Genomic DNA, 22,906 nt, shown 5'->3' on the forward strand with positions numbered 1-22,906 from the left:
AGCCAAGGCGTCTGGTCGGGATGGGATTCTATGCAGGAATCAGCCACTGCATGAACATGCTGACTATCTGTTCTCACATATTGGTGTCACCCCTCTGCACTTGGATAGTACTGTGTTTGCTTGGAGATGACCTGTTAAGTCTAGGATAGTCAGACACTGTTGAGTGGTCTCACAGGCTTCTGACGTAGTGATAAGATATTATCTTTGGCTACTTGAAGAAAAACATACAGATTTGGTCTTCTGTTATTGCAAGCACTGATTTTTCCACATAGCAGATAAACTTCCTTTGGGGAAATTAATTGCATTTTTTTTTTTTTTTTGCGGTGCTGGGGATCAAACCCAGGGCCTTATGCATGCAAGGCAAGCACTCTACCAACTGAGCCATATCCCTAGCCCTAATTGCATTCTTTTGAGGATAAACCCCAATCTCCTCTCAGTCTGAGTACAGGGTGTCTTTGGGCTTCTCAGAAGTAAAATATCTATTGGAAAAAGCCTGGTAGGCATCACTGGGATGCTTCCTGGTAGTCTTGGGATCGACTTTCAAGAATCACTCTGGAAGCAAGCCTAGAACTCATCCTCTTGCAGATTCTGTACCTGATTTTCGGTGTATGGTTGTTTCCACAGCTTTGAGTGATGGATGATGATGTGGTACTACAAAGTCTTACCCCATGCTGGTCGGTACATGCCCGTGGTGCTTGCTTTTCTGAGAACTGCCTTCCATGTTGCTATTCCCAGTGGGCATCAGTGGCTAGGTGTCCTGTGGTCCTCCCCATTTGGCCTCCTTTGGTGGACCTCTGAACCATAAACTGCTCTAATCACCTACTTCCTCTTGAAAGTTTCCACTAAAAGGCACAAACAAAGCTGAGAGCCATGGTTTCTGGAGCTTGGAAATTATGTAGATTTGGACATGTTGGGACTTGTGTGCCAATGAACAAGCAGAGAGAGTGGAAGAGTGGCAGGAGATGAAAAGCCAGATGATGGGGTCCCAGAGAGAAAGTGAGGGAGGAGAGCTGGCATGAGGAACTGCCCTGTTCCCACCCAGGGCTGCACCATGTTCAGCTGTACTTCCTGTTTGTGTGGTTCCAGAGATGAACCTGACTGAGATGCTCATAGTGACAGCCCCCTCCCCTTATTTCTTTAGAGTGTCTTCAGCTTCACAAGATAGTATAATTCCACTGGGAGAAATAATGGTAGGACTATTGTAATTCAGAATTGAAAGTTCCTAACATACTTTCATTGGCTTTAGAACTATTCCTAACTGTAGCTTTGATTCTAAAATTTATTTTCATGTAGATTAGGGTGGCTTGACTATATTAAGAAAACAGAGCAGGGCTGGGGATGTGGCTTGAGCGGTAGTGTGCTCGCCTGGCATGCGTGCGGCCGGGTTCGATCCTCAGCACCACATACAAACAAAGATGTTGTGTCCGCCGATAACTAAAAAAATAAATAAATATTAAAATTCTCTCTCTCTAAAAGAAAACAGAGCAGAGTAGTACTTTGAAGTATTTATGGATAAACAAAATCCATGCCATATAGTGTAGCATATGAAGAGGAAGGTGAATTCTAATGCCCGTGGCTCCAGGTCCATGCCTTGGAGAGTAATAGAAACCTTTGTTGTTTTGTCTTCTTTCGCCAACAAAGGGCACCCCCAAACAAAAACAAGAACCTTTTAAATGTGGAGTTTTCTAAAACAAAAGAAAATATAGTAAGGCCCATGAATGTACAAATATTTAATTACATATACTCCTTGGCATGTTATATTTTATGAATAAATCCCAAAAGTTATGGAAGTCTTAAATCATTTTCTAATATCCTTTAAGGTCACCTTCCCCATTCCTCCACATTGCCTCTGATTTAATTCTTCCAGCCCTGGGTTATTCAGTGAAAGAAGATGAGTTTTCAGGTGGAAATTAATCCATACGTATATTGTGTTTGTGTGTGTGCATGCAGCTGTCGGTGAATTATTGGGAGGCAGTGAAACACAGTAGTGAAGAACTCAGGCTCTGGAGGTTTGTGTCCAGGTTCAAATCCTGGTTTCATCGTTCACCAGATGTGAGACTTTGGACATCCAATGATTCCTTAATCTCACCCTATTAATTCCCAGATCTTCACATGATCCAGAGACTTTCAGCTTCCATAGCAGAGTCTACATTATTTCACACTTTAAAAAATCATTCACACTTTTAATTTTATGAGGAGTAATTAACTCTGAGCCTGTCAGGGTAACCACTCAAATGTGGTGGGATACTAAGATGGAGTGCTTTCAACAAGAATGCTTTTACTGGGCTGGGGTTGTGGCTCAGCAATAGACCACTCACCTAGTACGTACAAAGCCCTGAGTTCAATCCTCAGCACCACATAAAAATAAATAAAACAAAGGTATTATGTCCAAGTACAACTAAAAAATATTTTAAAAAATATCTTTAAAAAAAGATAATTTAAAAATTTTTTTAAAATAAATTATAAAAATGCTTTTACCCCAAGTAAGGCTTCGTGTGCACGCCTGTAATCCCAGCTACTTGGGAGGCTGAGGCAGGAGGATCACATGTTCCCAGTCAGACTTAGCAACTTAATGAGACCCTGTCTCAAAATAAAAGTTTTTTAAAGGGTTGGGGAAGTAGCTCAGAGCTGCAGCAGCCTGGATTCAAGCTGTAATGTGGGGTTGGGGTGGGGATGATCTTATCTGTAAAATTGGGATACTAACAGTGACTTCATCTAAGAATGGCTGTTTGGATTGAGTTCAAAGGCCTGAAGTCAAATTAGATTAGTTATTGCTTTATTATTATTTTAATGGTTTATACATCAAGCCCAGCTTTCTTTACTCTAGTTGGATTAAGTAATTGATTCTTATGAACTGAATTTAAGTTGGAATCTTGGAGTTTTAAATTACATACTTAAAATTTTTTTGACCTAGTAGGTAGAACAGAGATCATCAAATCCAATAATGTCCTATTATAAGTAAGGAAACTGACATTAAGTGACATGATTTTGCTCATAGAGCAAGTAGTAGCTGGGCCAAAATTGGGCCTTAGACTTCCAAACTTCACGCAGTTGACTCTCCTTGTCTAATGACAATCAAGGGTCCTGACCCCTGCATGCCCCCTGTCCCCAAGAATTCACTTACACCCTTACTGCAAACAGATGTTTTATGTACACAGGTGGGTCATCTCTTCCCACTTCTCCTGGACCTTCTGTTTCCTTTTATTTTCACAAAGGAGAGACTTTATCTCAGAATTGATCTAAAGTATTATTCTTTTTATTGTTGCTGAAGATTGAACCCAGGACCTCCTGACACTCAGCACTTACTCTGCCATTAAACTATACCCCCAACCCCCATACTTTCTACTATTTTTCATTTTTGAAAATATAGCCTTTCAGGCTCCCATAGAGTTTTTCCACTTAAACCTGAGGCAGAATCACAACTTCCCTTTATGTGGGCCTGATGTTGGAAGAGTCGAAGTTTTAAAAATAACATGTTGAAGGCTGGGGTTGTAGCTCAGTGGCAGAGTGCTTGCCTAGCATGTGTGAGACACTGGGTTCTATCCGTAGCACCACATTAAAAATTAAACAAAAAAAAAGCATGCTGCTTATCTACAACTACAAAAAAAAAAAAAAATGGTGAGCTGGGGATTAATGGTAGAGCTCTTGCCTAGCTTGAGCATGGTGCTGGTTTGATCCCCACTACTGCAAACAAAACAAAACAAAATCCATGAAACATGGATGAAGGCAGATTTGATATCAAACAGATGTATTGGAGTTTCTGTACATTGAATATGTTTGAAAGTGGTATTCCTGTAGATATAAATTTTTTTTCTTTTGTGTGTAATAACCATTTTGCCGAGCATTGAGGTAATTTATACTAAATGTAGAGACTTGGGACCCTAAGGAAATAAATCTACATAAATTTTTGCTCTAGCTGGTTTGCCTTAATCCCTACTAAGGATTAATAGTTTTCATGCCTCGTGAATTTTTTTTTTCTTTTATTGATAGTTCTTTGTAAAATACATCCCAGTTATAGCCTTTCTTTACATAGAGCTCATCAAAGCCGTGAGTCCTGAGGACAAGCCTGCTGGATCCACTCCTCAGTTTGGACATGACTTCATCTTGACAAGGTGTTTGGGTCTTGACAATGCTTTTGATGCTCTGAGGGACGGTATTGTCACTCAGCACTTACAGGTCACTGCTACGCTAATTCGTTTGGGGGATCTTTTCTAGTACCTTCTATAAGGTAGCTGCTGGTGATTGCCCCATCATGGCAATTATGCCCACTCTTCTTCAGGCCTTTGGGGTCAGGCTGTTGTCCTATGGGATTAAGAGTAAAGCTTGAGCCAGACATGGTGGCATCCGCCTGTAAACCCAGCAGCTCGGCAGGCTGAGGCAGAAGATCCCAAGTCCAATGCCAGCCTCAGCAATTTAGCAAGGCCCCTAAGCAACTTAGCAAGACCCTGTCTCAAAATAAAAAAATAAAAAAGGCTGGGATGTGGCTCAGTGGTTAAGTGTCCCTGGGTTCACTCTCTGGTAACCCCCCTCCAAAAAAAGAATAAAGCTTTAAAACGAGTCTCCCATTCCAACCAGCCGTGCCATTTCTCTCTGCTTCTTTTACTTCTGTCTCCTTCTCTTCCTCCCCTTCTTGAGATTTTGGACAAAATCCCAAACGTACTGTGACATGGTTCAACTCAGACTGAGACAGACATCTCCTGGGAAAATTGTGAACCTGTTTTTAACAAAAGGAGTATTTATCTGGAAGCAAAAGATGGAGTATTCTCACACCAGCTCTGGGTGTTTAGAAAGGCCGTCATTGCTTTGTCACTCCAGCAATAAAATATGAATAATAATTGCTACCCAAATATATGGATCCATGAGTAGTGGGCATTACAGAACAATGCATCTTATGGCGAAGTAGCCATTGGTCCCAGATGTGAGCAGGATGATCTTGCATGCAACTAAAGTTCCAATTAGTACTGGACCGTCCTGCCAAGCCAGTTCTAAAATTACCAGCCCTGGACTAACTGGGAGCTGGGGGAGTGATTCTAGCTTTGGTTGCTGCAAAGAGGCAATGTTCCTATTCACTTTATTATTTTTTGAAGTCTAATTATGCTTTACCCTCTGCTTCAGTTATATTTAATTTGAATTGACATTTGTGATAAGTATTTTGTAATGATTCCAGATATTTTTGGGTGGTTCTATGTCTCCATTAAAATGTATTAAAAAGGCCTGTTTAGGGAAAAAATAAATGCCCATTTACCCCTCTCTCCTCTATAATCAACGGTAAGCTTTCTGGATTCAGGAACTCATCCTTTTGTCACGGGGACCTAGGAAAACCCCTGGAATATATAAGGCACTTAGGAAATAATAATTACATTATGCATTTCAAATTCTGTTTATGTTGACTGATTATGTACCCTTTGTATTTTTATTTTATTCTGGAGTAATAGGAGTTTGGGAGATACAGAGGGTTTTTACTATTGGTGTTTTTGGTAAGCTGTTTTGAAGTTGCATACATACTGTAAACCCTTTTTGTTATTCATGTTAGGATCGGGAGATTTCCACCCCTGTAATGGCAAATACATTGACCTTTGCCTGCTTTTCCACCAAGTGATTAATTGACTGCTGGTTTGGATGTGATCTTAATTATTCAGAGGTCATTAAGTTGACATGAACCACTTGATTTATTTTGTTTTCTGCCATGTTTGTATTTTAAAAAATAACTTATAAAAGTAATTTTCATTATATAAAACTTGAAAAATACAGACATAGGTAGATGACAGATCATTCATAATTCTGTACCTCTTAAAGAAAACCATTATTAACAGTTTGGACATATGTGGTGGTATGCTTTTAAATGTTTATCAATCAGCCCTTTGAACATAATTCCAATATGAAGCTATTTGACAGTTTTGTTTAATGACTTTTTTTTTATATTGATGTCCATTTCCATTCATTTGTCATGGCATGAGCCATCTTGCTGATTCAGATAATGGTTCTCAAATGTAGGAAAGGAGTTTCATTAACTTTTGTCCTTTTCATAGTGCTCCTTTGGGGTATATGTTCATTCAGGCTGCTTTTCACAAAAATACCATAAGCTAAGTGACTTATGAACAATAGACATTTTTTCCTCATAGTTATGGAGGGTGGGAAGTTGAAGATCAGACATCCACCCGCTCCTATCTGGTGATGCTGCGTGGGCGGGGCCTTCTTCCTGGGTCCTTACAGGGCAGCAGTGGCAAGGGGTCACATTGGGGACTCTTGTATAAGGACCTTCATCTCATTCGTGATGGCTCTGTCCTCATGACCTGATCATGTAGAGACCACACCTCCTAATGCCATTATCTTGGGTATGAAGGGTATGAGGATTTCAACACAAGGAATTGTGGTGATACACAAGCGTTCAGACCATAGCAAAACAAACGTGGAGGTTTTTAAAGCAAGATTTTGAAAATAAAGCTGTGTGCAGTGGCGCATGCCTGTGATCCCAGCGACACAGCAGAAGAATTGCAAATTTAAGACCAGCTCCGGCAATTTAGTGAGACCCTGCCTCAAAATAAAATAAAATTTAAAAAGGCTATGGATGTAGCTCAGAGGTAGAGTGTCCCTGGTTTCAAACCCCAGTACTAAAGGAGGATGGGGAAAAAAGAGTTTAAAAATAAGATCAGGATCATAGTGAATATTCAGTAACTCATCCTCCTTATAGAAGTAGACTCATTGGTTGAGCGAGCCCCACTGCTTTGGCATAGACAGTACTTTGGGCCATTTTGCTGTGGGGTAATATGAGAACGGTGGTATCAAATGCTTCCAGGATGGGAAGAAAGCAGAGAGGATGAACAGGGACACGGGCAACACAAGCCCTGGATCCTCCTGTGTACCTGCCACAGTACGGATTTCCTCTAGAATGTTCTGAAACCATACTCTGCTCATTCACGGTATTGTGCTCCTCTTCAGCTGCACCCCACACCAACCGTTCTCTCACATTCTCTTCTGCAACTTCTTGTTTTCCCCCTTTTATTTTGATGCTGTTCTAGAAGGCAGATTTGCTTTCTGTGAATCTTTTTCAAATATCCTGACAAGATAGAGCGACTTGTTTGGGGACTGTTGTATGTAGTATCTCAGTCTTAATGAGCAGTCATCATTGCCCCTTAAATGAAGCTGTCCTCAAGTACATAATATGGCATCCTGAAACCCGTGTATCTGTCAGCTCCCAAATCTAGAAATTGACTCTGCTTTGGGGGAATTTTCATATGGCTGTTGGTAGTCATGATATTAAATGATTTTAATGTTCTTTAGCTACTAAGTATACTGCTGGTATCTGGTGGGAAAGTTTTCCAGTGGTTTTGTAGAAATTAGCTGCTACCTCTGCTTGTGTGATGGAGAAATTTTTGAATATTTATGTAAAGGTTTTGTTCCTACCCACTGTTGGAGTTTCTGTCACAATTCCCAGAGGAGAACAAATCCTTGTGTTGCTAGAAGGAACTCTGCTTTTACCATGTTGTATTTGCATAGTTCTTGGGACAGAGACTCTTAAGAACTGATGATTTTTGAAGGCCTTGGTTCCATGAGTTTTTTTAAAAAATGTTTTTATTAGTAAAATAAAAGCCTTTTTAATACTTGAAATTACATTGCTATTATTTTATTTGCAGATGGACACAATATCTTTTTTATTTTATTTTTTTAATGCGGCTCTGAGGATTGATCCCAGTGCCTCACACATGCTAGGCAAGCCACAACCCCAGCCCCTGTTTCATCATGATTTTTCTCAACCATTGATGGGGCCTATTTTATTCTGGTTTAGAAATTATTGAGTATTTGTTGAAAAGATAGAAAGTAATGCTATAGGAATCTCTGAAAGGTAAAAGGAAGGGCTTAGCTGATTTAAACCTTTGATCAAGTAATACAAAGCTAAGAACTATCTGGCAAGGACATTCACATTTAAAAGATATTTTTTAAGCTGGTGATACTCACCTATAGTCCCAGCTACTCAGGAGGCTTGAGATGGGAGGAGTGCCGGAACCTAGTTCAAGACCAGGGTGGCAACATAGCGAGACTCTGTTCCAAAATAGATGAATGAATGTTACTTTTAAAAGTTATGTGGAAAAATCTTCTTGTGCCTTATGATAATTTGTGCATTTTTATTGAAAACATTTAAATTAGCTTTTTAGAGTATCTGCCTATTTCGTATAAAGTCTGGGCTTCAAACTGACCTAATTTCTTCCTAAGTTTTTGGAAGTATGAATTAATATTTTGATCAGTTTCACATGCTTAAAATATGTATTTGTTTTTGCACTAAAAAAAAATTGGCAGACTCTCATCCCTTGTGGCAGTTTTATTTTAATCTCATAAAGAGAGAAACATGAAATTGTATTTCTCACCTTTTTCTTTCTCTGCTGCTTTCTACTCAATCTTTTTGAATGCTTTTTATTAGTAGTAAGGTTGTTAAAATCTTTTTTTAGTTGTAGATGGACACAATACCTTTATGTATTTATTTTTATGTGGTGCTGAGGATTGAACCTAGTGCCTCACACGTGCTAGGTAAGCACTTTACCACTGAGCCACAACCTCAGCCCCAGGTTTTGTTTTTATAGAAGAAAATTGCACTGGTTTATTTGGATGAATTTGGTCTCATTTTTTAAATATCACATGTTGAAGTTAAGGCATCTTCCCAACTATTCACATGCATGTACTCACCTCTCAACCTATTTTGTTGCTAGCCCAGTTCCAAATATCAGCTGCTTCTGAAGTGTTGGAGTTTTGTTTTTCCCTACATTGTAAGTAGACAGCACACACCTGTGCTGTGCAGCTCTCTTGCCTAGATTTCAATAGTGAATGATTCAAACTGAGTTAGAAACAATGTCAAGCTGAGTGAAGTGTGAAACACACTCCTGTAATTCCAGTGGTTTGGAAGGCTGAGGCAGGAGGATCTCAAGTTCAAGGCCGGCCTGAACAATTTAGCAAGACCTTGTCTCAAAATAAATAAGGAAGTAGCTTAGTGCTTGAGGAAGTAGCTTAGTGCTTAGTGCTTGAGTAGCTTAGTGCTGAGGAAGTAGCTTAGTGCTTGAGTGCCCCTGAGATAAATCCTTGGTACTGGGGAAAAAGAAACCTCAATAATATCAAAACGAAGACCAAGTATATTGGTCTACACTAATTGCGCCTCCGTTAAAGAATCAAACCTTCTGCTTTTCCTCTAAACATAGTAGTTATGTATGAAGTCTGCTCTTTGTTTCTTTCCTCCATCCTTTCTACCTCTCCTATGTATACTTTCTATGTCCTAAAATTCAAATAATCGTCTGTTAACTGATACAGATTGACTTATACCTTCCTTTGATTTCCAGTGTTTCTCCAGAGATATGAAATTAATCTGGGCTTATTTTTAAATGAGAGGTTTGCTCATGCACCAAAGAAGTAAAGAGATAACTAAAAGATAGAGCTAGAAATATCATCATCAACACTGTGTTCCCTGAGTCTGGCATAAAAAAGCATTGATAGGTACACTCTGAGTGTGTGGTGGCCAGGGTAGGCAGTAGTAGTAGCCACCTCCTGCCCTTGGCCATCTTTCTGTCCTTTTGCATTACAGACAAATATTTGAGAGAAACAGATTCTACATTCTGATGAGAACCAGCATACTGTATTCTTTGGTTTGTTTGTGTCTGTTGTAAAGCAGACCTTTCTAGGTAGATGGTGAGCCAGTATATTATGAAAAGCTTGAGGGTTTTTGTGGTTGTTATTGTTGTTGTACTAGGGATTGAAACCAGGGGCACTTAACCACTGAGCCACATCCCCAGCCCTTTTTATTTTTTATTTTTGAGACAAGGTCTTGCTAAGTTGCTGAGGCTGGCTTTGAACTTGTGATCCTTCTGCCTCAGCCTCCTGAGCTGCTGGGATTACAGGCGTGTGCCACTGCACCTGGCTAGAAATTTGAGTATCTTTTATCCGTTGACAGAGAGCTTCAACTTGCTGTTTCTTATACGTAGGTGTTGAGACTATAAATCTGGACTGTAATGTAGGAAACATCTGCCTTTTATTTACCCCCCTTTAGTGTGACCAAGTGACTGTTCTTTGAAATTCCACCAAGCTTCCGGTGGCCTAATTTTTCTTGCCAGGGTGTCCCTTGCCAGTCTCAGTCCCTGTCTGTCGCAGAGTTTTACCAAGTTTTCCCTGACGTCCACAAGAACGAACATGTTCAGAGATGTGTCACCACATTGCGTATAGTTTTTGAAATCAGGATGACCAGTCTTAGGGAAACTGTGTTCCTGAGTTTTCTGTTCTTTTTTCCCCTGGCTTTGGTAAAGAACTTCTCTTGACATCTCTTAAAGTCATTGTTAAGCAGGGTGTAACTGCATGAGTCAGTTGTTTTGAGAAGTTTGTTCTTTACATAGGACCTGAAGTATTTGATGACACAAGATGTGAGCGTGTCAAGAAGACTTTAAAACTTGCCCTAATTTTTAAAAATTTGCTATAATATTTTTTAACTTATGATTTGCATGCAGCATCCTTCCAACATGTGTGGCCTGAGAAGGGGTTCATGAGTTAGTAGGAGAAAATGATGTGCAAAAATACCTCTGATCCAAGGCTAAAAAATATACATGAAAATTCTAATTTTAAGAAAAATAGAAATATTGTAAGGTCTTTTCTTGCCTGTAGGCTTCTTGCTAGGCTCTGAGCCACCTATGGTCAGGGACCATGTCCTAGTTGGTCGTGTTTCTTTCCTACCTGACATAATGCCTGGAGTAGCATGGGTAGAAATTTCTTGGTGGAAAATTGAAGTACAAATTTGCCTTTTAGTTGCCCCAAACTACCCTGCCATATGTTTTCTAATTTTATCCCTCTTGTTTTCTAGCTTATAATATACATCTTTTTAAAATTATGCTCTCCTTGACCCAGGCATGGTGGTGCAGCCCACCTGTAATCCCAGCAGCCGGGGAGGCTAAGGCAGGAGGATCAGGAGTAGGAGTTCAAGGCCAGCCTCAGCAATTTAACAAGACCCTGTCTCTAAATAAAAAATAAAAAGGGCTGGGGATGTGACTCAGTGGTTAAGCACCCCTAGGTTCAATCCCTGATGCACCCCGACCCCAAACAAATATGCTCTCCTTTTAATGCCTTTTGCCAATAACTAACTCCTAATATTAAAATTTAATTATCTTTTTTTCTATTTTCTTTTTTTTTTTTTTTCACTTTTCTTTCTTTTTTTCCTAATACTAGGGATTTGAACTCAAGGACCACATGCATGGTCACCAAGCGCTCTACTGCAGAGTTATATTCTCAGCCCTTTAAAATTTAATCTCTTGTATTACTATATGGCTAGGAAGGAGAGGATTTGATGGTAGCCCTTGTTTCTTTTTAGGTTTCTTCTATTTCTTGTTTGTTTATTCTGTTCTGTTCTTGGTTGGTGTTGAGGATCAAACCCAGGGCCTCAGACATGCTGAGCTCTACTACTGAGCTGTCCCCAGCCCTCCGTTTTCTTTTTCTCCCTCTCTTTTTTCTTTAATTGATATTGAGGATTGAGCCCAAAGACATTTTACCACTGAATGAACCACATCCCCCACCTTTTTTAGTTTTCATTTTAAGAAGGAGTGTCACTAATTTGCTGAGGGCCATGCTAAGTTTCTGAGACTGCTCTTGAACATGTGATCCTTGTGCCTTAGACCCCACCCCTGGACCAGCTGTTGTGATTACAGGTGGGCACCACTGTACCTGGATCTTTTTTTTGGGGGGGGGGGTTTGTTCTATGTAAAGTCTCTGCATAGATCATTTTAGGTTGATTGTGGAGGAAAGGTGCAACCCCAGAAAAGAATCTTTCGGGTTATTTAATTCCTTGGTTTATTGAATAGATGTTTATTGAACACATTTTACATCAGACCCATAGTTCTCAGGCTTTCTCGTGTTCACATGTAAAGAGGTTTGATATGCACACATATTGCAGTATAAGTGCCACTTCTTAGGTGCTGAGTTGATGTACGTCACATACCTTTCTCAAATCAAGTTGTACCTGCTCTATATCATATAACATAACCACTGGGACATGCTCTATCAGATTAATGTCACTGTCACTTATTGTATGTTACACATAGTTTGAGATCAGTAGCACATCAATGAACAGTTTGTGCTGCTTATTATTTGGGAACTATCAAAGTTTTAACTTATGAAGAACGTACTCCAAACAGTCATATACAATGAAAAAACTAAGTAGGCAGAATAATCCTTGAAACTATTAACTGACACTTAAAGATATTGTGTCTGTTACCCAAGTGTGTGCCATGATGGAGTCTAAATACCATCCCTTAATAAAGCCAGTCTTGCCAGTTTTCCATCCATGAGTAGAGGGTCCTCTTCTCCAGTGAGCACCAGGTGCTCATCAAGGTGACACTTTATATGAAAAACACCTATTTTAAACCACAGATCCAGACACTTTTGGCAAGATGTGCATTCGAGGAGTAACTGGGAATTGAGACCAAAGGGACAAAAACCAGCAGCCAGGGCTGGGGATGTGGCTGAAGCAGTAGCGCGCTTGCCCGGCATGCGTGCGGCCCGGGTTCGATCCTCAGCACCACATACAAACAAAGATGTTGTGTCCGCCGAAAACTAAAATGTAAATAAAATATTTAAAAAAAAAAAAAAAAAAAAAAAAAACCAGCAGCCAAATTATTCCCAAAGACTTGCTTATTAGGTGGATTATAGATGGAATCTCTGCTACTATTTAAATAATTTGTTTCTTTCTCCATGAATAGGGTTGAGTCCACACTAGTTCAGAGAACACATGATTCAAGTTACAGAGTTGCACTTTAAAAATGAGGAGAAGACATTTCTCCCTGAGAAGCTTGCGGTTTAATTAGGGAGTCAGGACACACACATCTGGGAAAGAATCTTAAAGAGTTGGAAAGGACAGGGCAGTGTATTCCAATTTTAAATGAGCTGTAGTTATAAATAACATAGTTGAAAGCCTTTTCCACAGTCTTTGAACCTTTTTATGGAATCTGTTTTTTAATAGACTTAAAGAAATATGAAATTCAGACTGCTAACAGATTCAGGGAGCCACGGATCATGGTGCCTGTTCAGTGAGAAGCATCCTGGGAAGGGTGACCTGAAAGAACAGAGATCTGTGTTTCCAGTGTGTGGGGCGGGGGATTCAGGGGGGGTGAAGTTTCAGGGGTGGGGGTGGGGTGCGGGGGGCAGGGGGGACATATCAAAAACTTAAGTTTGCTTTGATCTCTTAGCTTTGTCTTTGCTTTGGCTTCATGAGATTAGGTATAGAAGAAGCATGCATTGTGAAACTCGGAATGGTCCTACGTGGTAAATAATAATTAGGGCTGAAATGCAGAATATTTAAATGGGTGAGGTAGGGTTGTGATAACTCTAGGTCAACTCAGCTGGTGTTGGCAGGATAGTTCCAAAAATTTCAGCCTCATATGTTATGAGCTATAGAAATTGGTATATGGGAAATCAGGGTAAGAAATGTCACTGACATTTTTTGAGACTAGTGTGCGTTCAACACTATGAATATATTTGCTTTTTCATTGAGTCTTAGCAACCAGTCAGAATATAGGCATAATATTCTCATATCACAGATAAAGGGACAATTCCAACAAGTGATTGGACTGACCAGGTCACACAGGAGGAAAATAGGGCTCTAGCTGTTTGCAGATTTTGTATCCCTCTCACTATGGTCATGGGCTCCAGTAGGCACTTCACACCTCCCACTGGTTTTTTTCTCTCCCCACCCTCCTTGTTTACAGATATAACTATTGGTAGAATTCATTTTGTGGATTTTTAAGTGTATATTGTGTTAATGTAACTTATTTCAATATTTATTAGCTTTATTTGTCCTGTAATGAAATATATAAACATTAGTTGCTTTTATGATTTTCTTGTCCTTGAAAAAGATGAATTAGAAAAGTTCCTGATGAGCTGGGTGATGCACATCTATGATCCCGTCTATAATACTTGGAAAGCTGAGACAGGAGGATCCCAATTTGGAGGCCAGTCTCACCAATTTAGGAAGACCCTATCTCAAAATAAAGAAAAACAAAAAGGTCTGAAGATGTAGCTCAGTAGTAATATACCCTTGAGTTTAATTTCAATTACTACAAAATTAGATAAATAGATTAATAGCACCAGATGAAACTTGATATTGTATTTTTATTTTTTTTTTTTTTAAATATTTATTTATTTATTTATTTTAAATCTTTGGTGGACACAACATCTTTGTTGGTATGTGGTGCTGAGGATCGAACCCGGGCCGCACGCATGGCAGGCGAGCGCGCTACCACTTGAGCCACATCCCCAGCCCCCGATATTGTATTTTTAAAAAAAATTTTTTGTAGTTGTAGGTGGACACAATACCTTTATTTTATTTGTTTATTTTTATGTGGTGCTGAGGATCAAACCCAGTGCCTCACATGTGCTAGGCAAGCACTCTAACACTGAGCTACTGACCAGCCCTGTATTATTGATATTTTTTTTATCTTTATTTTATTTATTTATTTTATGTGGTGCTGAGGATCCAACCCAGGGCCTTGCACGTGCCAGGCGAGCGTTCTACCACTGAGCCACAATCCCAGCCCCGTATTATTGGACCTTCAATGTTAAAGGAAAGGTGAATGAACTTAGAACTAATGTAGCATTCCCCTGAGGTTTTCCGAAAATTAATGAAAAATTCTATGTAGTTTTGTTATAGTTTTTAACTTTAGCACAAGAGATTCCATGGGGCTGGGGGTGTAGCTCAGTGGGAGAGCGTGAGCTTAGAGTGTGTAAGTCCCAGGGTTCAAGCCCTGGCAACTCCGCGCCAATTAGATCTAAATTATTTTCTTTACACATCGTTATTCTCTCTTAAACCATGGAGTGGAATTTTACAACTATGAGGTATTTTGTTTTCTCTCATTTCAATTAACTACACTTTACATCTTTCCATTCTTCACAGCTTATCACATCTGGTCCTATATATTGTGGTAATATTAATTTAGACACTATTAAAATGGCAAATCCCTCCATATTTGTCTCTGTGGCAAACATAAATTACTAAGACTTTTTTCTTTCCATTATATAATCCATTGCTTTAATCTAGCATTTGTTATGGGGTGAAACAGCTGAAGTAATATGTAAATGCATGGGTAGAGAGGGAACAGCTGAACCTTCTCTGAGGCATGGGATAGAAAGGACACAGGGGACTCTGAACAATCAGGGAGCCCTGGGGAAGATATAGCATCAGGATCAGACCTGAGGCAGTTCTGCCTTGATCCCAAGTTTTGGTCCCCTAGGATCTGAAAGCCCTTTCCCCTGACCCTTCACTTTTCTCTTGGAAGGATCTTTGACGGTCACATTTCAGGAGTGGTTTTATCTGCCCCACCAAGAACAAGGGGGCCTGATGTTAGGGGAGCTAAGTTTAAAGAGCAGAAGGCAGAAGGTCTGGAGTCACTGCAAGAACCAGGACAAAAGCTGCTGCTCAGTTCAGAATGAGTAAAGGTTTTAAATCATTTCAGGGGAGTAAAGTAAATCGCCTCCCTCAAAATTTTTTCTTTTCAGAACATAAACCAAATTGTTAGGCCTGCTGTCTGAATGATAGTAGACCCCAAAGTGGGGAGCCTGTCAAAGATTGTGTGTGTGTTGTCAAATGTCTTAGATTCCCCTAAAGATTTTGAACAAACATGAGTAATGATAATAGCAACTCAGATTTATTGAATACGCTTTGTCCCTTTGTAAAATGCTTTAACAGATTCTCCTGACTTTTTACAATAGACCCATGAGGGAGTGCTACGTTTCCCTTGCTTTTATGCATGAGGAAATGAGAGGCCTTAGAGAAGCTGAGTGATTTGCCCAGGGCCACCAGCTAGCAAGGGGAGGCACTGGGAATGAGTCTGGGCTAGTGGATTCTAGTGCTCCCTTCTTGAAGGCTCCCAGCTGACCCTGATGTGCTGAAGGATTTCTGCAGACTTGGGGTGGAGCATTCACCTGTGGCCTTTGCTCCTCAGCATGACAGAGGTAAAGGACTATCTTCAGAGCCTGGGTCTTTGCATCAGTAACTGCATTTGCCTTGGGGAAAGTGTGTGCACCACAGTGCTGGCAGCTCCCTTGTCTTCCAGAACTGCCTCCCACAGAGAAGTATTGACCACAGGTCACCATTTATTTTCCCACCACAAAACCCTGTTAACTTCTAAAGGAGAGCTTTAGAGCTTGGAAAATTCTGTTCTAGACAAGATATTGATTGACTTGTTTACACTTCAGCCCAAACGTGATGGTGTAAATCTTGAGATTTGAAGAACCTCAGCTGATCTCAGCTAAAATCCTGGTTTGGGCCAAGCTTTCCCACCCGTCCCCCCCCCCCACTTTTTATTGAAATATGACATACTGAAAAAATCCACAGCATGCAACTCAGCACTACTATGTCTACTCAGCACTCCAGAAAGCCCCCTGTATAGGTGGAGTGAGCCTTTTCTAAAACACTGGGACCAGAAGTGTATGGGATTTGGGAATATCTGCCTAGACTTTACCTCCAGACCATCCTTCTTCTGAAAATCCCAAATCTAAAATACTCCAAAGTCTTTCAGAGGGTCATGTCAGTGCTCAAAAGTTTGGGGTATTGGATTTTGGGATTGGGGTGCTTGTCTGTTCCTTTAGGTTTTAAGGGCTTCAGTAACAAAGTACCCCAGACAGATGACTTAACAGAAATGTATTGTCTCACTGTCTTGGAGGCTGGAGGTCTGGAATAATGGTGTTGGCAAGGGCCACGCTCCCTCTGAAGTCATAGGCAAGTCCTTCCTGGCCTCTTCTCAGCCTCTGTGGTTTGCTGGTGGTGTTTGACGTGGGCTGGATCACAGTGACATCACTGCAGTCTCTGCCTTGGTCATCTCTGGGTCCTGTGTATTCTTGCCTTTGCAAGGCTGTCTTCTGAAGAACCAGGCAGGTTGGATGTGGCCCATCCTGTCCCAGTATGACTTTATCTCAACAAATTATATCCATAACAACCCTCTTTCCAAATAACTCACATCCTGAGGCACTGCGGGTGAAGACTTCACCTGATATTTTTGGAGGAAAACACTTCATCTCCTAACACCTGCAAGGTTCCACCCCAATCAATAAACCTTCCTCTGCGACAGAAGTAACAAGGGCTTTTTGTTTGTTTGTTTAATATTCCCCCGTGACAGTGTTAGTGCGAAAGATTAAGATATACTCAGTGGCAGCTCCTGTACCCTGCCTGGGCGTGTACATTTGAAGTGCTGGCTTTTCAAGGTTTGGCTTCTGTGCACCAGAGCTGAGCCAGGGGACTCAGGGTCAATGTATAGATTCTCTCCACTGTTGCACCAGGAAGTCTGTGCTTCCAGCCTCTCTCAAGCTGCTTACTTTATAGGCCTGTTACTTCTTCTACATTACCTTATTTTAGTTCTTTTTAAAGTGGTTTTATAAAAAGCTTCTTTTTAAAAAAATCAGTATTGCTGAAAGCAGTTGCATCTTTATATTATAGTCTAGCTTCATGGTATTAGAGGCCTCCTGGAGCCTTTTTTTTTTTTTCTCCTTTTTTTGCAGAATAGTTTTTAATCCATTTTGTGCTGCTGTAACAGAATATCAAAGACTAAGTAATTTTATAATGAAGAGAAGGCTTGTTGTTCAGGAGACCGGGAAGTCCAAAATTGAACAAAGGCTGACATCTGGTGAGGGCTTGTTTATTGTCAGAAACCAAGAGAAAAAGAGAGTGTGTGAGCACCCTCCCAGCCCACCTCCTGTGTGGGTCTCCTGTGATAACAGCCTCCATGTCCCCTGGAGGGCGGTCCCCTCATGGTCTAACCTCCTCTCATTAGGCCCCGCCTCCCAGTACTGTTTCACTGGGGATTAAGAGTCCAAAATATGCTTTTGGGGGGAGACGTTCAAATCATAGCTAGTACATTCTTCAAAGTGTTCCTCCTTTAAAATGAACCAATATGTTGTGTTGTTTTCCTAAAGTTTTATCTATGTAAGAAACAGATTACCACAAGCATAAATTTTAAAAGGGTATGAATTTTTAAATAAGTATTAGTTTTTTAAAAAACATTCTGAAAAGAATGAAGAATTTTATAAACAAGAAACCCCCAGTCTCTTACACCATGCACACCATTAAACTTTCAGAGTTGTATATTTTTTCTAAATGGTTCTAAAAGCAGTTAGTCCATCTGGTTTGAATAAAGACAACAAGTAACAAAAATAAAAAACAAAAACAAAAAAATCCAGTGTCTGACCCAGAAGAGCTGAGAGCAGGAAAGCTCTTTGTAGCACCATGTAATGTCCACATTGTCACTGGCTGGTGCAGTAGTGCATAGGTGCTTATGAAAGCAATTTTAAGGCAAAATCTGTTTTCCCAGAAGATGTACTTCATGAGGCCCCTCACTTTCTACACATCAGCTTAAATATAAAAGGCAATTTAAAATTTATCTTTAGTTTCTGTTTTGAGAAGATGATAGGCCAGTGACTATTGTATCTAACTTGCTGCTTGGCACCATGTGAGTCCCAGAATGATTCAGCATTCTGAAAAACTCTTCAAAAGAATGGCAGCTGTGTAACACGTTTTCTTTCTTTCTTTTTCTAGCCAAGGACCCTTGTCATCCATTAGAGCCGTAATCAAGAGATGTAAGTTTGCTTTTTCCTACTCTGTATTTCCCTCTGTTATAATTTTAAATGATGATTTAGATTTCCTGCAAGTGATTATATTTGATGAATCTACAAAGAACCCAACAAGAGTAGTTTCTCTTAAGAAATTAATTAAACAGGGGGCTGGGGCTGTAGCTCAGTGGTAGAGCGCTTGCCTGGCATGGGTGAGGCACTGGGTTCAATCCTCAGTACCACATAAAAATAAAATAAAAGGTATTGTGTCCATCTACAACTAAAAAAAAAAATACATATTAAAAAAGAAATTAATAAAACAGTTGAAACAGGTAGTTTTTCAGCTTTACTGATAAGCCAGTTCCTCAAAACAATACCTTTCTCTTATAGAATGAAGCTGTTTAAATATGGCTATGTAGTTGTCAATGTCTGTGATCTGATATCATTTTATATAACCATTTCCTATCGTTAAGACATCTGATGGGCTGAAAAACTATTAAGCCATCCAGGCACGGTGGCACTTGCCTGTAAACCCAGCAGCTCAGAAGGCTGAGGCAGGAGGATCTCGAGTTCAAAGCCAGCCTCAGCAAAAGCGAGGCACTAAGCAACTCAGTGAGACCCTATCTCTAAATAAAATACAAAATAGGGCTGGGGATGTGGCTCAGTGGTCAAGGGCCCCTGAGTTCAATCCCTGGTACCCCCCAAACAACAAACAAACAACAACAAAAACTATTAAGCCCCGTCCTTTATGATTCATTTGCTTTTACAGGTGGTCTGTACAGTATCATTTTTACACTGTGTAAATGTGAAAGTGGGCACACACTTTTATGTATAAGAATTACTGTGAGTAGAATTCCCTCCAGAATGACACATTGGTATGATTTTTGCCTCTTGGTTAAAACTTTAAAATTTGCCTTTGGTACAGGATTTTAAGACTCTTTTTTAAATAAAGTGCTCTGGAAAACCCCTTTTCCAAATAGAACGTGGGTTACCAGTTATAGAAAAGAATGAAGATGGGATTTTAGATATGTTCATTATTCAAGCTAAAATTTCCATGCGGAGGAGAATAGAACCTGTTTTTGGAAATACAGTTTTTTAAATTTTTTGTAGTACTGGAGATTGAACCCAGGGATGTTCTATTCCCATTTCCTCCACCCTGTTTTTTTGTTTGTTTGTTTGTTTTGTTTTGTTTTTGTTTTTTGGGGTTTTTTGTTTGTTTTGTTTTGTTTTTGGTGCTAGAGATTGAACCCAGGAGTGCTCTACCATTGAACTACATTCATACCCCTTTTACTTTTTGATTTTGAGACAGGGTCTTGCTAAGTTACTGAGGCTGGCCTGAAATTTGCAATCCTCCTACCTCTGCCTCTTGAGTTGCTGGGATCACAGGCGTGCACCGCTGTGCCTGGAAACAGAATTTTTGATCTTCACTTTGAAGTTAAGATATCCACAAGGTCATGAAGAACATGCATTTGAACCATTCCAGTGAAAATGTTGTAAGGTGGCAATACAGAAAAGTATCCCAAGTCCTCCACCCCATTCATTTCTTTGTTGGCTAACGATAAAGATGAGGGCATGCCACCATGTATGATGAAAGGGATTGGGACATTAAAATGACATATTCATGATAGATTTAAATGTCTTGGCATTCTTAAGGTAGTATGGAGGGGGACAGGAAGAGAATTTAAATAGGAAATTAAAGCCACGAATTTGGCAAGTGTTTCTTGGCTGGAGATACAATTTGGGGTAGTGAGATGACAGGCAAATTCCTGGAGGTGGCAAAGCACTAAAGGAAAAGTTCATAGGATAGAGATGACAAGGAGTAGAATCTTTGTGATTCTAGAATCTTGTGATTCTGAGGTCACACTGTGTCTTCTAGAGACCATGAGGCAAAAGACACGTAACCCAGTAAACCAAGGCCTTCTGTTGTTGAAGAGGTCCTCTGTCCCCTCTGCGGCTCCTGATGTCCTTCCCGACTTCTTACCTTACCTCTCCTTGCACTCCAGGACTTTGTCAGGGGTGGACATCTGTCCTTGACTTCCCATAGATCCTCCAGAATGGATCTTGCTTACCTTGCAACAGCAGAGCTATTGAGGGGGAGGAAACTTGCAGACATTCCAGGCAGCCGGGAGCAGGGAGCCCGGAGCAAGAGAGAAGAGGAAATTGGTAAAGCAGCAGGGGAGGAAGGAGGGGGGCCAAGGGAAGACTCTGGCTTTCCCTAGCTGGTGGGTTGTGTTGCCTTTTTTAAAAAAAATTGTTCTTTTTTTTTTAATATTTTTTTAGTTGTTGATGGGCCTTTATTTTATTTATTTGTATGTGGTGCTAAGAATTGAACCCAGAGCCTCATGCATGCCAGGCAAGTGCTCTACCACTGAGCCACAACCCCAGCCTCTTAATTTGTTCTTTTTAGATATATATGACAGTAGCGTGTATTTTGACACATCCTACATACATGGAGTATAACTTCCATTCTTGTGGTTGTACATGATGTGGAGTTCCACTGGTCGTGTATTCCTATATGAACATAGGAAAGTGATGTCTAGTTCATTCTGCTGTCTTTCCCATTCCCATCTTCCCTTCCTTCCCCTTTGTCTAATCCAATGAACTTCTTTTCAACGCGTTCCCCCCTCTCCACACACACACACACCTTATTGTGAGTCAGCATCCACATATTGGAGACAACATTTGGCCTTTGGTTTTTTTGGGGTTGGCCTATGTCACTTAGCATGATAGTCACCATTTTTATCCATTTACCAGCAAATGCCATAATTTCATTCTTCTTTATGACTGAGTAATATTACATTGTGTGTATATACCCCATGTTCTTTATCCATTCATCTGTTGAAGGGCACCTGGTAGGCCCATAGATTAGCTGTTGGGAACTGAGATGCTATAATCATTGATGTGGCCATGTCACTGTAGTATACTGATTTTTAATACTTTGGGTATACTCTGAGGAGTGGGATTACTATAACCCAGTTGTCTTTTGATTCTTGCATCTCAGTCACTTTGTAAACACTGAAGAAATTCCTAATGGTGTTTATTCCTGATGTTGGGCAGGAAGGCCAAACAGATCCTCTTAAACAGAGACCAAGGGATAATTGTGTTACCTTGTTTTTTCTTCCTTTTTTAACTATCATGAAAGAAAAAGTTGTAAGTAATGTTTATTTTAGCCAACCCATTTAAATGTGTACCATACTATCCCAGACTCAGTCACCTAAGGAGACAGACTATTATGTTTTAAAATAAATATTCCTTAAATTATTGTATTTCAAATTCTTCTATGATGATTCTGGTTACTATTAAGCCATGTGGTTCTTCTCTTTGTGTTCATCTTTCGAGCCCTAAATATGTTTGCTAGCTTTTCGTTCTAATAGGAGATGTTGAGAATTTCATATTCTGTCATTGGCTCTTTAAGAGGAAGATTCAGGGTTAGTTCAGGATTATTCCTTGAAATTCAGATGGAGCTAATATTGATTACATACCACAAGTGAAGAACTGTCTCACATGCATTATAAGATAGTGGTGGCACGTGTGAGCCCCATTTTACTGATGGAGGAAACTGGGTCCTGAGAGGTAAACAAGCTTCATAAAGTGGAGCTGGGATATGACCGCAGACCTCTGGACTTCAGGGCCATCGGGCTTTCCCCTCCGTGGATATTCTTGTTACTGAGTCCCAGGCATCTCTGCCACCCAGCCCCATACAAATGCAGCCAGTGAGCTCTGGTGACTTTCACTGATAGCGCAGATTTTTTTTTTTCCATTTAGTAAACATTTATTCATCACCTATTGTTCAGTAGGTTCTGAATCAGGAGAAAATAAAAACATCTGCTATTGTAATTACTGTTTAATAAGGAGAGGATCACATCATTGTCATCATTATTTACACCTTTAATACTATTGTAATTAACTGTTTAATAAGAAAATCACCTCATTATTATTTACACCTCTAGTGAGGACATTTAGAATACAACAAACTTTCTGGATGTTTATTTCTTCTGATCACTTGATGTTGAATTTGGAAGAAGCCAGCTAGCTGGTCCTCGGCTTGTCCCTGAGGGGTGGGTGTTCACTCAGTCTCTACCTCCATGGTTTGAGGAGGATGATCTCTGAGGGTCTTCCAAGACTTAGGATCCCCCTGGAACTTGAGAGGATTCTTTATTGGTGCTAATATCAGAAACCTACATCTCAGCCCTTTCATAGATGGCCTAATGTGTTTAGCATGTAGAATTTAACCATTTGAACTAGGAAAGTTTCTGAATGAGTCTGTAGAGCCATTGGATCACTTTAACTGAAAACACTGCCTTTATTCTGTGGCATTAGCCCCAAAGGCAGGAGAGACCAGCAGCCTGTGGCA

At 40.1% G+C, this 22,906-nt stretch overlaps 1 protein-coding gene across 6 annotated transcripts in view; it reads left to right on the forward strand.

Annotated features, from left to right (window-relative positions):
• Sh3d19 (SH3 domain containing 19) overlaps positions 1-22,906 on the forward strand; it is a 181,970-nt gene that overhangs the window by 100,559 nt on the left and 58,505 nt on the right. For all 6 annotated transcript variants that reach the window (XM_058583919.1, XM_058583918.1, XM_058583921.1 and 3 more), the window contains exon 3: positions 18,539-18,579. In XM_058583919.1, coding sequence (XP_058439902.1) covers positions 18,539-18,579 — 41 coding nt within the window. The remainder of the gene's footprint in view (positions 1-18,538; positions 18,580-22,906) is intronic.

This window comes from Marmota monax, unplaced genomic scaffold (assembly GCF_021218885.2).
Source record: "Marmota monax isolate L192 unplaced genomic scaffold, Marmota_monax_Labrador192_F-V1.1 WCK01_AAM20220418_F8-fsc00002, whole genome shotgun sequence".
Taxonomy (NCBI): Eukaryota; Metazoa; Chordata; class Mammalia; order Rodentia; family Sciuridae; genus Marmota; species Marmota monax.